The following is a 14628-nucleotide window of genomic DNA, read 5'->3' on the forward strand; positions in this document are numbered from 1 at the left end:
AAGGAGAGAAGCAACCTAGAACTAAGGAGAAATTTCCTGACAGTTAGAACAATTAATCAGTGGAACAACCTGCCTCCAGAAGTGGTGAATGCTCCAACACTGGAAGTTTTTAAGAAGAGACTGGCCAGCCATTTGTCTGAAATGGTATAGGGTTTCCTGCCTAAGCAGGGAGTTGGACTAGATGACCTCCAGGGTCCCTTCCAACTTTGCTATTCTGTTCTATTCTGTTCTGTTCTGTTCTATTCTATTCTATTCTATTCTATTCTATTCTATTCTATTCTATTCTATTCTATTCTATTCTATTCTATTCTATTCTATTCTATTCTATTCTATTCTACATCTTTAAATTGCTGAGATTGAGAAATACTGGAGTAGGTAAACTTTAGGAGCAGATGAACACTTTTGGAAGTCTAACAGTATGTAACGGAATTCTCAAGGGTGACATGCGCACAGTCAGTCACAAACCACACACTGACAAGGAAGCAAACTTAATTAGGTTGCTCCTCACTACCCTAAGATGTTGTCTATCACTTCACATAGTTCTGTCCTTTTTTGAGGGGGGGGGGGTCAGTTGCCATATTGCTAAACTAAGAATTGGGCTGCAGCAGTCCACTGTTTATTTTCTTCAATTTTCTCTTGTCCCAGGTGGGCTCTAAAGATATTCATAGAAATAAAAATTATGCTTTGCAACATGCCAGCTTCTGTTTTTATTTAAGTAAAAATTTCTTGACTAAAAATATCAGAGGGGAAAAAGGAGATTGGGGGCACCAAGAAAGTGTCCTTAAAAACACTTCTGCCTATAGATACCATGTGACTTTGTTTCCAAGTAAAAAAATATACCACTGTAAGGTGATGATAGCAACAATCTTACCAATAAGACGCCAGGCAGACAACACGCCTGAAAGAATCCAATGGCCTGGGATGGAGTATTTGTGCTACTGCTAGATGCCTGAATGGTGTAATTCTGCTCATCAAAATCTTCATTCTCGTGGCTGCTAATTAATGGCTCAGTGGCATCTTCTTCAGCAGCATCGCCATCCCCTTCTTTGCCAATTTCAGGGAGGCCTAAGAGAAATCACAGAAATGCAACCTAGAAACCAAGGAAGGGAGAATCCCTTCTTCTCACGCCTGCTCTTTTGAGCTTTTGTTACTCCCTTCTGATTCAGCTCCCTTGCTCTCTCCCGCTTCCTTTGGCTTAGAAACGCTTTAGATGGTGCTCGGCAGAAACATCAATTTCCACCCCTGGTCTTCTAACCCTCTCAAAAGAATCCTGTCTGACCTTGATGGCGACTCTGTCTGCTATGTCTGGCCATTGCTTGGAAGACACAACAAATTAGTGGATTCCCTTTAGGGCTGGAGTCAGACTTCTCCAACTGCAAGACTGGTATGCTTACTTGCAGTGTGATTAAATTTACTGTACTACTACTAGTAGTAGTCCATTCGGACTATTATAATGTGCTGCACATGGGGTTGCCCTTGAAGAGTATCTGGAAGCTTCAGCTGATATGGAATGCAGCATTGTGGGTAGTTATGTGTGTTCCTAGAATACACGTTGCACCTCTGCTCCACAAGCTGGATTGGTAACCATATTAATTTTTAGCCTTGCTGTACACCGCTTGGAATCACTTTTTGTAAGATGGGTGGCATTATTTAATTTGATAAATACAATTTAAAAGTTAGGCCGCCTGATTCTTATCAGCCACAGTTCTAATGGGGACATGAGATTGGAAGAAAGATGTCCCACAATATGTTTTTACAAACCAGTTTCAGCATCTGAACAAATTAACTCCTTCTCTGCAACTTTTTGTGCTTCCTCTGCAAGCATAAATACATAAGGATGCGTATCCTATGTTCCTTTACAGACACCATCACTGAACTTGCCAGCTCCTAACACTAAAAGCATTTTGGTAATCACAAGGACAAATAGATTGAAATTTAAAAAAACAAAACCATCCTTGTCTTATACCCCACTAGCAGCCACTTCCCCTAGTAGTTGCAACTGAGTGACAAGAGGTGAACAACATAAACCTGTTTCTCAAGCTTAAGTGGAAATCAGTTGCTCTTTGGTTCTCCCCTTCCTATTTTAGAACATCTAAACCACCTTTTTTAGCTATACAGAAGGTGGTATATATAACACCCATACTTTGGATTAACTGCAGAGACTTGCACACTAACAAATCCATGGAGAGTGCCTTATATCAGGATAGAAATCCCATCTTATCAAATGCATCCAGGGTTTCCTGTTGTGTCACTCCATATGCAGCACTTGCCAAAAGGTTTCAGGCTTTGGAGGTCAAAGGCATAGAGCCCACTTTAAAGTACTTTGCAGCCTCATCTGCCTCTTGGAGGTATTATGACCAAAAATGAATTCTAAGCAAGTTGCTCTGAAGAACGCAGGTGTAATAAATGTGAGTCCACTCTGAAATAAGTCTACCAGGTCACAACAGCTCCATTAAAAGTTAGTTCTGTACTGTGGGTCACCAGCCTGGTTTCAGAGGCAGAATTGCAGACATTTTGTCAAGTGAAATCTTGGTACAGTTTTATTACTGGCATATTATTGTTGTTGCAGTTGCTTTTTTAGTTATGAAGTTCAAAAATGTCATTCTAGGTGTATACCATTTTGTTCGTCTGCTGACCAATTTAGACTTGTTATAAAGGCAGGATACACAATACAGGTAGTCCTTGACTTATGACCACAATTGAGCTCAAAATTTCTTTTGTTGAGTGAGACGTTTGTTAAGTGAATTTTGCCCCAGTTTATGACCTTTCTTGCCACGGTTGTTAGGTGAATCACTGCACTTGATAAATTAGTAAACCAGTTAAGTCAGGGGTGTCAAACTCAATTTCATTGAGGGCCGCATCAGCATTGCAGTTGCCCTCAAGGGGCCGGGTGGGTATGGCCTGGGTGGGTGTGGCCTACTGGGTGGGTGTGGCTAAAGTGTGTATGGCCTACTGGGTGGGCGTGGCCAGCTCTACATCGTTCGCATCAAGGGTGCCTATGGGGGCCTGGGCAGGAGTGGGACAGATCTGAGGGTCTCTGGCAGGAGGAGGGTCTCTGGGCCAGGGCCAAGGCAGTGGGGGGCCGTTCCCTCACTGTTTCCAGGATGGTTTCGCGGGCCATATGAAACCACTTCGCGGGCCGGATCCGGCCCCCGGGCCTTGTGTTTGACATGTCTGTGTTAAGTGAATCTGGTTTCCCCATTGACTTTGCTTGTCAGAAGGTTTGCAAAAGCAGATCACATGACTCTGGGACACTGCAACCGTCATAAATATGAGCCAGTTGCCAAGCATCTGAATTTTGATCAGATGATCGTGGGGATGCTGCAAAGGTTGCAACTTTGAAAAACAATCCTAAGTCACATTTTTCAGTGCCATTGTAATTTTGAATGATCACTAAACAAACTGTTGTAAATCGAGGACTACCTGTACATGTGTTAATTTTTTTAAAAAAACTTGCCCTTAATGTCAGTATCTAATGAGGTTTTTAACATTTAAGATGGATTTTGAGCGGAGTGCCAAGTCAAAAATTGATTATGCACTTCTTGCAATTTGGGTTTGCAAGCCGCAAAGACGAAACAAGCAAAATGGTGCTTCTACTTACCTACTTCTTTGGGAGAAATCACAAGGCCAAAAAAGACAATAACTCCTCCAGCAAACTGTACTGATGCTGTCACCAAGAAGGCATACTAAAAAGGGGTGAAAATAACCCAATTAAGATATTTTATGGATCTCTCTTGCATTTTCTCCTCTTAAGTCAAGCAATTAATCCTTCCTTCCTAAGTATTTTATTTTTGCTTGTATAGGAAGTCCCAACATATTTTATTGGAAACCACAGAGAAACATTGATAAGTTCAATAAATAAAAATTCATGCTCTCTAGCAGGGGTAGGCAGCCTTGGCTCTTTTATATCTCATGGACTTCAATTCCCAGAATTCCTGAGCCAGCTGGCTCAGGAATTCTGGGAGTTGAAGTCCACCAGTCCTAAAAGAGCCAAGGTTGCCTACCCCTGCTTAGAATACGACTGGCTCCAATGCAGGTAGGACAATGGCGGCAGGCAGCTTCACCTACCTCATAGCCATACTGCAGAACCGAAGAGGCGAGAAACGCTCCCAGGATGTTACCCACTGATGCACAGGCACTCCAGAGTCCAAAAACAAATCCTCTCCTGAATGTGAAATTAAAAAAAAAGATTAAGTTGGGTAATAACTCAGAGTAAGGCAAAAAAAAATCATTTTAAATTTCTCTTCCCTTGAACAACATGGCATGCATGAGTTAAGTTTTACAAGTTGAAATATTAGGACTATCACAACATTGCTAGTAGAAAAAGTGAGGAACTTTCTAATGGAAAGCTTCTGATACCAAGCACTTCAAAGTATTCTGGTTAGGATGGTACACAGCAAGTGTGTTATCATGCTGTGTCTTGTTTGTTGGAGCACACACATTTTTCAGACTCAGAAGGGAAAAATTGAAAATAATGGATTTAAGAATTAGAGTAGAATAAGAAGCCATCATTTGGATTAAAAAAAACACCTTGAATAACCGAAGTGCATTTATTGGATTTAAAAAATTAATGTCTAAATAACTTATGCTGTATGAAAAAAAATTCTACCCAAAAATTAAGAGGTGGGATAACCTGTGGATCATGCACAGCACGTAGATACATCTTAATGTACAGATACAGTCTGTGTATAGTAAGAATATACAAATACTTTTTTCTGAGCACTCGTGATCCTGGTGCTAAGAATATACAGATATATGTTTCTCATCAATCATGATCCTGGAGGTAACTGATTAAGAAAATAAGGAAACAACACGGTGGCTTTGAAGCCATAGATAGCAGTGGCGTAGTGTGGGTTGTCAGCACCCGGGGCAAGGCAAGTAATTTGTGCCCCCTAACCTGTGGATTTAGCTCTCTCTCTCTCCGCACCACACTCCTGGCACACACACCCTCCACAGTGGGCGGCGGCTCGGATCGGATTTGCAGGAGCCAGGCAGGGGCAGAGAGCTGCGAGAGTGAGCGCGCCCCCCCAGATGTTGCGCCCGGTGCAGCCGGCCCCCCCTGCACCCCCCACGCTACGCCACTGATAGATAGCGCCATGCATTTAGTTCAGGGGTCTTCAAACTTGGCCCTTTTATGACTTGTGGACTTCAACTCCCAGAATTCCTCAGCCAGCCTGCCTGGCTGAGGAATTCTGGGAGTTGAAGTCCACAAGTCATAAAAGGGCCAAGTTTGAAGAGCCCTGATTTAGTTGCTCTTCAGGTAGCTACTTCTAAACATTCTGAAACAGCATGCTCATGCTCTTATTATCTCCCAGTCAGATTCACTCTAGATGGGGCTGCTCTCAAAGGCCATCCAGAAACTTCAGAACAGCAGTCCTCATGCTTACTGGTCAGCTTTGGTATCGCCAAGTTGCACCATGCTTGTGAGAGATGCACTGAGTGCTTCTGAATGCTATTGAATGCTATGCCCGTGGAGCTTAGGACTGCCCCCGACCTTCGTTCATTTCGCCGGGACCTGAAGACCTGGCTCTTTGAGCTCTCCGGCCCAGGCTGAGAATTTTTAACTGGGGTTTTTATTTTTTAGGGATGATTTAATCTTTTTTAAATTGTTTTTAACTTTTGTATTGATTTGGTTTTAAATACCCTGTAAACCGCCCTGAGTCCTTCGGGAAAGGGTGGTATATAAATCCAATAAAATAAAATAAATAAATAAATATTCCAGATGCTGGCTGGTATTTTTAAAATCCGAAAGCATTGAAGATACCACCTTTCTCATATAGATTCCTTCCATTCAACTCCGGTGGCCAGAGAGGCCTTATCTAACAGAAATGTAGGAGAGTGGGTTCAACAGTTAGCCTTCTAAGCAGCCGTTCTCCTCCTCAGGAATGGCTTGTCCCCTGACATAAGGATGGTCCTCACACATATTCACAGAGATATTTCCTTGCACATTTATACCATCAACATGCAACAGATACTTCTGTTGTAATCCTTTATATTGTTAATAGTATGCTACTTGTGGCATACTATCTTAACATTTATAAACCACCTAAAATCCATGAGGATTGAGGAAGTAATAAACCTAATACGTAAACAATCAAACACTTGCACCCAAATCCTTGTTAATTCTACTCATTCTTTTGAAAAGGACAACTAGCCTAACGTCCTTATAAATAGGATAAAGTACAATTTCACATATTCATTTTGGCAGGAATGCAACTCAACAAACTATGTTCACATGGCCAGGGCCAGTTTGTTCAGTAAACAAAACAATGGGGACACACAGGCAACACATGTTTAACAGGAAGAGGAGCTTTGCACAATAACCACACAGTGGAGAGGAAAGCTACTAAAAAAATATGTACAAGGGGAAGAACCAACTTTCGCATACCCAGCTTTGCCAAACCAGTTTCCCATGACAGCTACCACACAGGGCCAGCCCGTGGACTGCAGCAAGCCATTCACAATCCACAGGCAGCAGTAGAACCACTTGTTGTAGAAATGAAGCCATTCGGTGACAGTGCCAAACACAAACACCTGAAAAGAAACAACAACAAGAAGAAAATGTAGTGCCAATCCCAAATTAGTCTGGCAAGTAAATCTATAATACTTTCTAGCCATGCTCTATATTATTTATAGGCTAGAAGTTAAGATCTATCTGGGCACCTTGAAATGATTTTAGCTCATCACAGGAAACCAACCCAATAGCTATTCACGATTCTGGGGATAGGAGCCAAATGCTTTCTGAGAATGTAAGGCAGAAGGGGAAATCATCCATAATTTAAATAAGGCCTGGCTTTAAAGGAAGAAGGAATTTCACCCACATGGTACACTCTAATAACTTAGGCATTTAAAAACAACATCTCTAATTACTATGGCAAGAAAGCTAATTTTAGTAATTATTTTTTCTACGTGCTACCAAACAGAAAACTCGATTTTTCCAAGTACAAGCTTCAGTGTACACAAGCTTGCATGTTAGAAATTCTTTAAAAAACAAAAATTACACTGCACAATAACTGTAATTTGCAATAAAATGGTTTCAGCAACAAGTGTCCTACCAATGAGGCTCAGTGTTGAAATGAGGGGGGCGGTCTTTGGTGCTCTCTGAGCTTGCTTGTTTTCTTGCAGACATTTCATTACCCTAACTAGGTAACATCATCAGTGCTAGTAAGGAGTGTTGTTTGCTGTTAGTTTATATTCTGGTGTCTTTCCTGTCTGTGTGGGTGGGGGCAGCCTTAAGGATTCTTTGGTTGGGCTGTTTACTAATGGCTGTTCGGCAGTTTCTTGACTGGGGTATTGCTTACTTGATTGTTGGTCTGAAGTGGACCTGATCTGAGTGCCGATTACTGGTGGAGAGGTGCTGGAGTCTTTTTCTCTTTGGACTAGTTGATTGTCCCTTTTGACGTGGCTAATGTCTATGTGTCTATTGATGGCTGATTTGTCAGAGTTATGAAACATCTGCAAGAAAAGAAGCAAGCTCACACAGCACCAAGGACCCCTCGCAAGTGCCCTAGTCCATTTCCTCTTTTGCTCTCAAAAATATCTTAACAAGCTGAAGTCTCTTGAATATTTTGGATATAAAAGGCAGTCTCCAGTGCAGATACATCAAAATGTTCAGTCCATGCATTCTTTTACAAAGCTGAAGAGCTTCTTGAATGCAATATCGTCATTTACTTAGAAGTGATTTCTGAAGAAATGTTACAGAAATTCAAAGCCAAATACTACCAGCATAGCATATTTTACCAACTTTGATTTTCCAACTTACCACTAAGGCAGAGGAGCACATTCCAAATGTCAGAACCCAGCGCATGTTCAAACGATCCCCAATAATGCCACTAACAAAGAGGCCCTAAAATAATTTTAAAAACGCTATTCAGTAAGAGTCAAACTGAAGAAAAGAGTGATAGTCAATAAAACTATTATTCTTTTTCAAGGTCCTATTGGTCAGAAAGTCATACAATTCAGATGAGGCTGATTTCAAGCCCTGTAAAATTAATAGCTTAAACTATGCAATATATGGCTTGCCATTGAGCCAATGTTATTGGCGTGATTCGAATGCCGCAGACCCCATCATCTCTGAAACAAGAATGCTAAAATCTGAGAGGAAAAGCAGCAGAAAAAAAACATGCTCAAGGAACAACTTTTCCCATTTCATGTGCTCTGAGAACATGATTACCAGTACAAAAGTGGGAAATACCAAATGAGACAAATATGCTTTAATGTGTGTTTTTGCCCACTTGAAGGATGTGTCAAGATTTTTATACAAGAAAATGAGAGCACTCAAAAATTACTCTTCCTGTATAAGGCTGCACATAGATTTCTCCAAACTGATGCCTGTCCAAAGTAGGGATCTGTCCTGGGAGCAAATGATGGAGTTGTAAGCAGTCTGGTGTATGGTTAAATTGTTGGATTGAAGAAGTTACACTTATCTTCAAATCCACGCTCAGTTGTGAAAACTCATTGGGGTCTTTATTGTGGGAACAAAAGGAAGAGAGCGCACTGGGTATGCTCCCTTGAGTTCCTGACTAAAAAGTGGGATATAAATCTAGCAAATAAATAAGCTGCGAACAAACCTGGAGATTGCTGCTTTCTTTTCAATATCTGTTTTTTGGCCCAGCATAATTAATCAATACCATACCATTTGGTTGTACTCAAAAACTGTGCAATGTTAACTAGATTTTGGCAGGATTCACATATGGTATTATGCTGTAAAATGGTTTCTTTGGCTCTGGCATATTGCGTGATGGAAACCTAACAACTGCATGAGCCATGTTTTGTAGTTTAATGTGATGCACATAGCTAATCCATTGCAGTTTATTGAGCAAACTGTAATGAAACAACCTAGTATTTAACACCATGAGCTAATGAGAGACAATAAATATAGCAGGATCCAATCTGGGTCGGTTGTCAGGAGCCGAAATTTAGTCTTCTGAGATTTTGGATTCGTGCTGGGGCCCATCCTCAGGGAACTTCTCTCTCACCAGAATGTGTGAAAGAGAAGTTCCCTGAGGATGGGCTTGCGAGTCCAAAAGCTCAGAAAACTAAGCCTCTAGTCCTGGTGACCGACTCAGATTGGATCCTGCAACATTATCCTGGGATATGTATATTTGCTTTTATATTTGCCTTGTGACAATAAATATAGCTTTCCAATAAAGTTGGCATGGAATCTTTGCTCAGTGGCGAAGCATGCAAAAGATCCCATTTTCAATTATTTCTTTGTAAAGCTAAGAAAGGCTCTTGAATAAAACCTTAAGAAACTCCTGTAATTATAGGTAACCTGTAATCCAACTGCCATCAATTCTAGCAGTGCAAGATCTTCTAGACTGAACTCCAGTTCATAAATTCTAGCTCGTGTCTGATAGTGAAGTGATGGAGGCTGCAGTGGAAAAACACCCGGAGAGCTTGGTAGATGACACTGAGCTGCATAGATCAATGCTAATCTACATCAAGTTATCCTATAAAATTATCTGCTATATTGAATCTGATGGATTTAACCTTTCTCCTCCTTCACAATTCAAGAACTATTCAAAGAAGGAGAATTTGCTCACCACAGCATAAGAAAACAGGAAGATGGTATCCAGTGTTCCAAGGAATAATGTGGCTTCTTCAGTATTAGGAAATAGATGGCTGCTGTTCCAAAGCTACAAAGAAAAGTCAAGATTACTATAAAATGAGATGGCAAATATGTGGATAATATAACATAGGGCTATATCCTCTCTAAATTAAACAACACCTCGCTTAATGTCTTTAATCCTTCAGATTCCAGTCATTAACATTTCTGAAGCTATGTAATCCGAATCGCCTAAAGGCTAGGAGGTAAAGTGTTAAATTTGTCATCCCTCTCATGCTATGTAAGACACACAGAAGCCCAGCAATCCTGACTGATCATATTCATAGTAAGTTCTACTAAAACAGAATTTTAAAAGATCCCTCTCCAGTTTCACTTCTACAGAAAAAGAAAGACTTCCCGTTTCTGAGACAGAGAAGTTCCTTCAATAAGAACTACGTCTGTCTGGGTTTCTGTACAAAGTATCTCAGTTGTATCCAGTTAAAGATCTTCATTACTAATTTGCTAGACAGAACTTGACCATTTCTAATGAATGAGTCGGGCTGCAAAGTGAAAAAAAAGAAAACATGAAAAAACAGAAACTGGCATATCTGATTTACGATGCAGTATCACAGATGCTTCCTTTAATTTTCAAAGGACCACCTCCTAATCAGGGAGCATCAGCAGCTTTCTCTGCTACTTCTTGTTAATGGGAAATGGCAGTGTTTACAGAGCAAAGAACACTCCTAGAAAGCATATCATTAGAAAAACAAGACATCACACAATTCCCTTTCTCCTGGTTTGCTTAAGCTTAGCTATACTTAACATGTCCAGCATCAATCAGTAAATATTTAATGGAGACAAGGTTACCTCTGAACACCTGTCTCTATAAAAAAAACCAGCACGATGCTGGTCTAAGGAGACTGGGTCTCGAAAGCCAATTCTTCACATTAGGGATGTGAGAAAGAGAATTAATGACTTTCCAGATCCTGCTGCGCTAATAATTCCTAGAAGCCCCAGATAAAAGGCCACAGATTCTTTCTCCTACTTTTGATTCCTATTCCCTTGAGTCAATGTAATACCTAAAACAGGGGTCTTCAAACTTGGCCCTTTTATGGTGTGTGGACTTTAACTCCCAGAATTCCTCAGCCAATTCTGGGAGTTGAAGTCCACAAGTCACAAAAAGGGCCAGGTTTGAAGACCCCTGATCTAGAAATATGCAGGTACCATGTGTCTAGAATGTAGCTCAGAACAAGAAATCAGCTTCACATAACAGAATCATACAAGCCTACGTATGCTTTACCTCAGTGTTTCTCAATCTTGGCCACATGATGATGGGGGAACTTCAACTCCCAGAATTCCCCAGCCAGCTTCCTACCACTGCTTTATCTCTTCATTAAAGAGGGGTCTGCCTGCTTTATCGCAGTGTCTTGCCTTCACTAAATTCTAGCAAATAATAGGGGATAATTTGGATTTTTCTTGCCTGAAGCTCAAGATGACAAAATTCACTGAAACCTGTACACAAGGAAGTTTTTAACAAAAATCCCCTTTTAAACAGTACAAAAGGCTAGACACAGTAAGTAGAATGTATTGGTAAAACCATGAAGAATAATGCCTAGACTTTGAATTTTAATCTGATTTATTTTTACTTATATGTTTTAGCTTGTTTTTAACTCTGTTTTTAAGCTTTTCTTTTCTTTTCTTCATGTATTTTTTTAATAATGTTTTAACAGGTGGGATAGGCAGTCTAGAAATTTAATGGTGACTGTAAATAAGGTACACACTAGGCTTTATTCAGATGCAATACAGGTAGTCCTCAATTTATGACCACAATTGAGTCCAAAATTTCTGTTGCTAAGTGAGACGTTTGTCAAGTGAGTCCTAATAACTAATTATGATCACTCCTCATTGTGTTTGTTCAATGCAGAGGCAGTAATCCTTCCCTTTGCAAAGCCTACAGAATCCTCCTCAATCCCTGAAACTTGTAACAGCTGCTCGTTAGCTAGGGCTCTATAAACATCTCATAAAAGCTCTGGAATCTATTCTGAAGCTCCAGACTATAACAGCGTAAGAGTATAAGAGCTCTTCTTCACAACATTAGGGTTTCATATCATATTATATGTCTCTTTCGTGTCACTTCTTGATGCCCAATTTAAGATTCCTCTTCTTCCCTAAAGAGAGGTTTTGCCTCTAGTCCAGGCATGTCAAACTGCCGGCCCATGGGCTGGATGCTCCACGCCAAAACCGCGCCCACCCGATTGACGGCACTGGGGGAAAAGTCGCGATACGTTGCTCTAGTCTCTGCCTCTTCATGTCCAAGATAGCCAGCACATATAGCAAAGATAATTCTTGCATCTTCGAATATAGCACATCCTAAGACCAGTTCTTTTCACCTCCATGTTATTCTGATGGAGAAGAAACAACAAAAAAGTCCTACTTCCTTGATTCCCCTCAACAAATTGTTGTTGGCTTGCTTGTTCTGCTGGCAACTTTCTGAGGAGATATTAACTTGCGCAGGGCTTTGAAAAATCAGTAAATGTAAACACCCTTACCTCATATGGTTGAAGAATGAAGGCAGAGTCGTTAAAGCCTGAGGGGGTCCATTGGCTGGAGATGCTGACCTTGACGTTGCTAAATGTCTTTCGCGAGGCATGGAGAAGAGAGTAGCTAGGAATTTTAAAAAGAAGAATTACAAGAAAAGAAAGAAAAAATAAACATATATTATTACCACAGATCTACAAGGAGTCCAACAAGACATTATTCTTGTACCTAGCAAGGAGAACATTGGTTATGAGTAAGGAAAAATTAAAATCTAGTTTTAGGATATCAGTGAATTGTTTTGGCCTTGGCGGGGTGGGTGGGTGGAAATGGCACTACAATTGTATTACAAATTGTATTTTAGTTTATTCTATCACAATCTTCATAGTGCATTGTGCATTACCTAATTACCATAGTACTGTCTTATGTCTAAAGATATTTACCCATGTAGTAGGGCTGTATCACTATTATCCTTCTCATCTTTTCTACTACCTTCTCCTATTGGTATTTTACCATTATATTACTTTGTTGTTTGTATGTACACTGCGAGCTTATGAACCAGAGACAAATTCCTTGTGTGTCCAATCACACTTGGTCAATAAATACACTTTGAGAGCAAGTAACTAAATTTCATTTTTAATGTGTGCCGTTGTGCCCACAGGAAAAAATGACAATAAAGATTATCTAATCTAAAGTATTCTAATTAACCCCCTTCATGGATTACTGCCTTGTTCTGGTGAAGGGGCTTGCGTAATTCAATGAAGCTATGAGCTATGTCGTGCAGGGCCACCCAAGACGGAAAGGTCATAGCAGAGTTCTGACAAAACGTGATCGACTGGAGAAGGAAATGGCAACCCACTCCAGTATCTTTACCATGAAAACCCTATGGACAGTACCAAAAGGCAAAGCAATATGATACTGGAAGATGAGCCCCTCAGGTTGGAAGGCGTCCAATATGCTACTGGGGAAGAGCAGAGGGCTAGTACTAGTAGCGCCAGAAAGAATGAAGCGACTGGGCCAAAGCCGAAAGGACGCTCAGCTGTGGATGTGTCTGGTGGTGAAAGGAAAGTCCGATGCTGTAAAGATTTTTTCTCCATAGGAACCTGGAATGTAAGATCCATGAATCAAGGCAAGCTGGACATGGTCAAACAAGAGATGACAAGACTGAACATTGACATCTTAGGAATCAGTGAACTAAAATGGACAGGAATGGGTGAATTTAATTCAGATGACCATCAGGTATACTACTGCGGGCAAGAATCCCTCAGAAGAAATGGAGTAGCCTTCATAGTCAATAAAAGAGTAGGAAAAGCAATACTGGGATACAATCCCCAAAATGACAGAATGATCTCAGTTCGAATCCAAGGCAAACCATTCAATATCACAGTAGTTCCAAGTCTATGCCCCAACCACCGGTGCTGAAGAGGATGAAATTGACCGGTTCTATGAAGCCCTACAGCACCTTATAGAACTAACACCAAAAAATGATGTCCTTATCATCATGGGGGATTGGAATGCTAAGGTAGGAAGCCGAAAGATAACCGGAATAACAGGCAAGTTTGGCCTTGGAGTACAAAATGAAGCAGGGCACAGGCTGATAGAATTTTGTCAAGAGAATACGATGGTCATAGCAAACACTCTTTTCCAGCAACCCAACAGATGGCTCTACACATGGACATCACCAGACGGTCAACACAGAAATCAGATTGACTATGTGCTCTGCAGCCAAAGATGGAGAAGCTCTATACAGTCAGTAAAAACAAGACCAGGAGCTGACTGTGGCTCAGACCAAGAGCTTCTCGTTGCAAAATTTAGGCTTAAACTGAAGAAAGTAGGGAAAAGCACTAGGCCACTCAGGTATGAATTAAATCATATCCCTGTTGAATATACAGTAGAGGTGACAAATAGATTTAAGGAATTAGATCTGGTAGACAGAGTGCCTGAAGAACTATGGATGGAGGGTTGCCACATTGTACAAGAGGTAGCAACTAAAACCATCCCAAAGAAAAAGAAATGCAAGAAAGCAAAATGGCTATCTGAGGAAGCTTTGCAAATAGCTGAGGAAAGGAGGGAAGTAAAAGGCAAGGGAGAAAAAGAAAGATACGCCCAATTGAATGCAGAATTCCAGAGAATAGCTAGAAGAGATAAGAATGCCTTCTTAAATGAACAGTGCAAAGAAATAGAAGAAAACAATAGAATACGGAGGTACTAGAGATCTCTTTCAAGAAAATTGGAGAGATGAAGGGAACGTTTCATGCAAAAATGGGCATGATAAAGGACCAAAATGGCAGGGACCTAACAGAGGCAGAAGAGATTAAGAAGAGGTGGCAAAATTACACAGAAGAACTATACAAGAATGAGCTTAATGTCCCTGATAACCACGATGAGGTGGTCACTGACCTCGAGCCAGACATCCTAAAATGTGAAATGAAGTCGGCCTTAGAAAAGCTGAGCAACAACAAAGCTAGTGGAGGTGACAGTATTCCAGATGAGCTATTCAATATCTTAAAAGACGATGCAGTAAAAGTGCTACACTCAATTTGCCA

The 14628-nt window shown here is 40.7% G+C and overlaps 1 protein-coding gene across 1 annotated transcript in view; it reads right to left on the bottom strand.

The window, feature by feature from the left end:
* SLC37A3 (solute carrier family 37 member 3) overlaps window positions 1–14628 on the bottom strand; it is a 36039-nt gene that overhangs the window by 14866 nt on the left and 6545 nt on the right. The window contains exons 3-9 of the mRNA XM_083366046.1: window positions 12097–12211; window positions 9546–9638; window positions 7763–7846; window positions 6389–6534; window positions 4069–4165; window positions 3602–3686; window positions 872–1065 (exon numbers count right to left, since the gene is read on the bottom strand). Coding sequence (XP_083222172.1) covers window positions 872–1065; window positions 3602–3686; window positions 4069–4165; window positions 6389–6534; window positions 7763–7846; window positions 9546–9638; window positions 12097–12211 — 814 coding nt within the window. The remainder of the gene's footprint in view (window positions 1–871; window positions 1066–3601; window positions 3687–4068; window positions 4166–6388; window positions 6535–7762; window positions 7847–9545; window positions 9639–12096; window positions 12212–14628) is intronic.

This window comes from Vipera ursinii (genome assembly GCF_947247035.1).
Source record: "Vipera ursinii genome assembly, chromosome: 6".
Lineage (NCBI taxonomy): Eukaryota > Metazoa > Chordata > Lepidosauria > Squamata > Viperidae > Vipera > Vipera ursinii.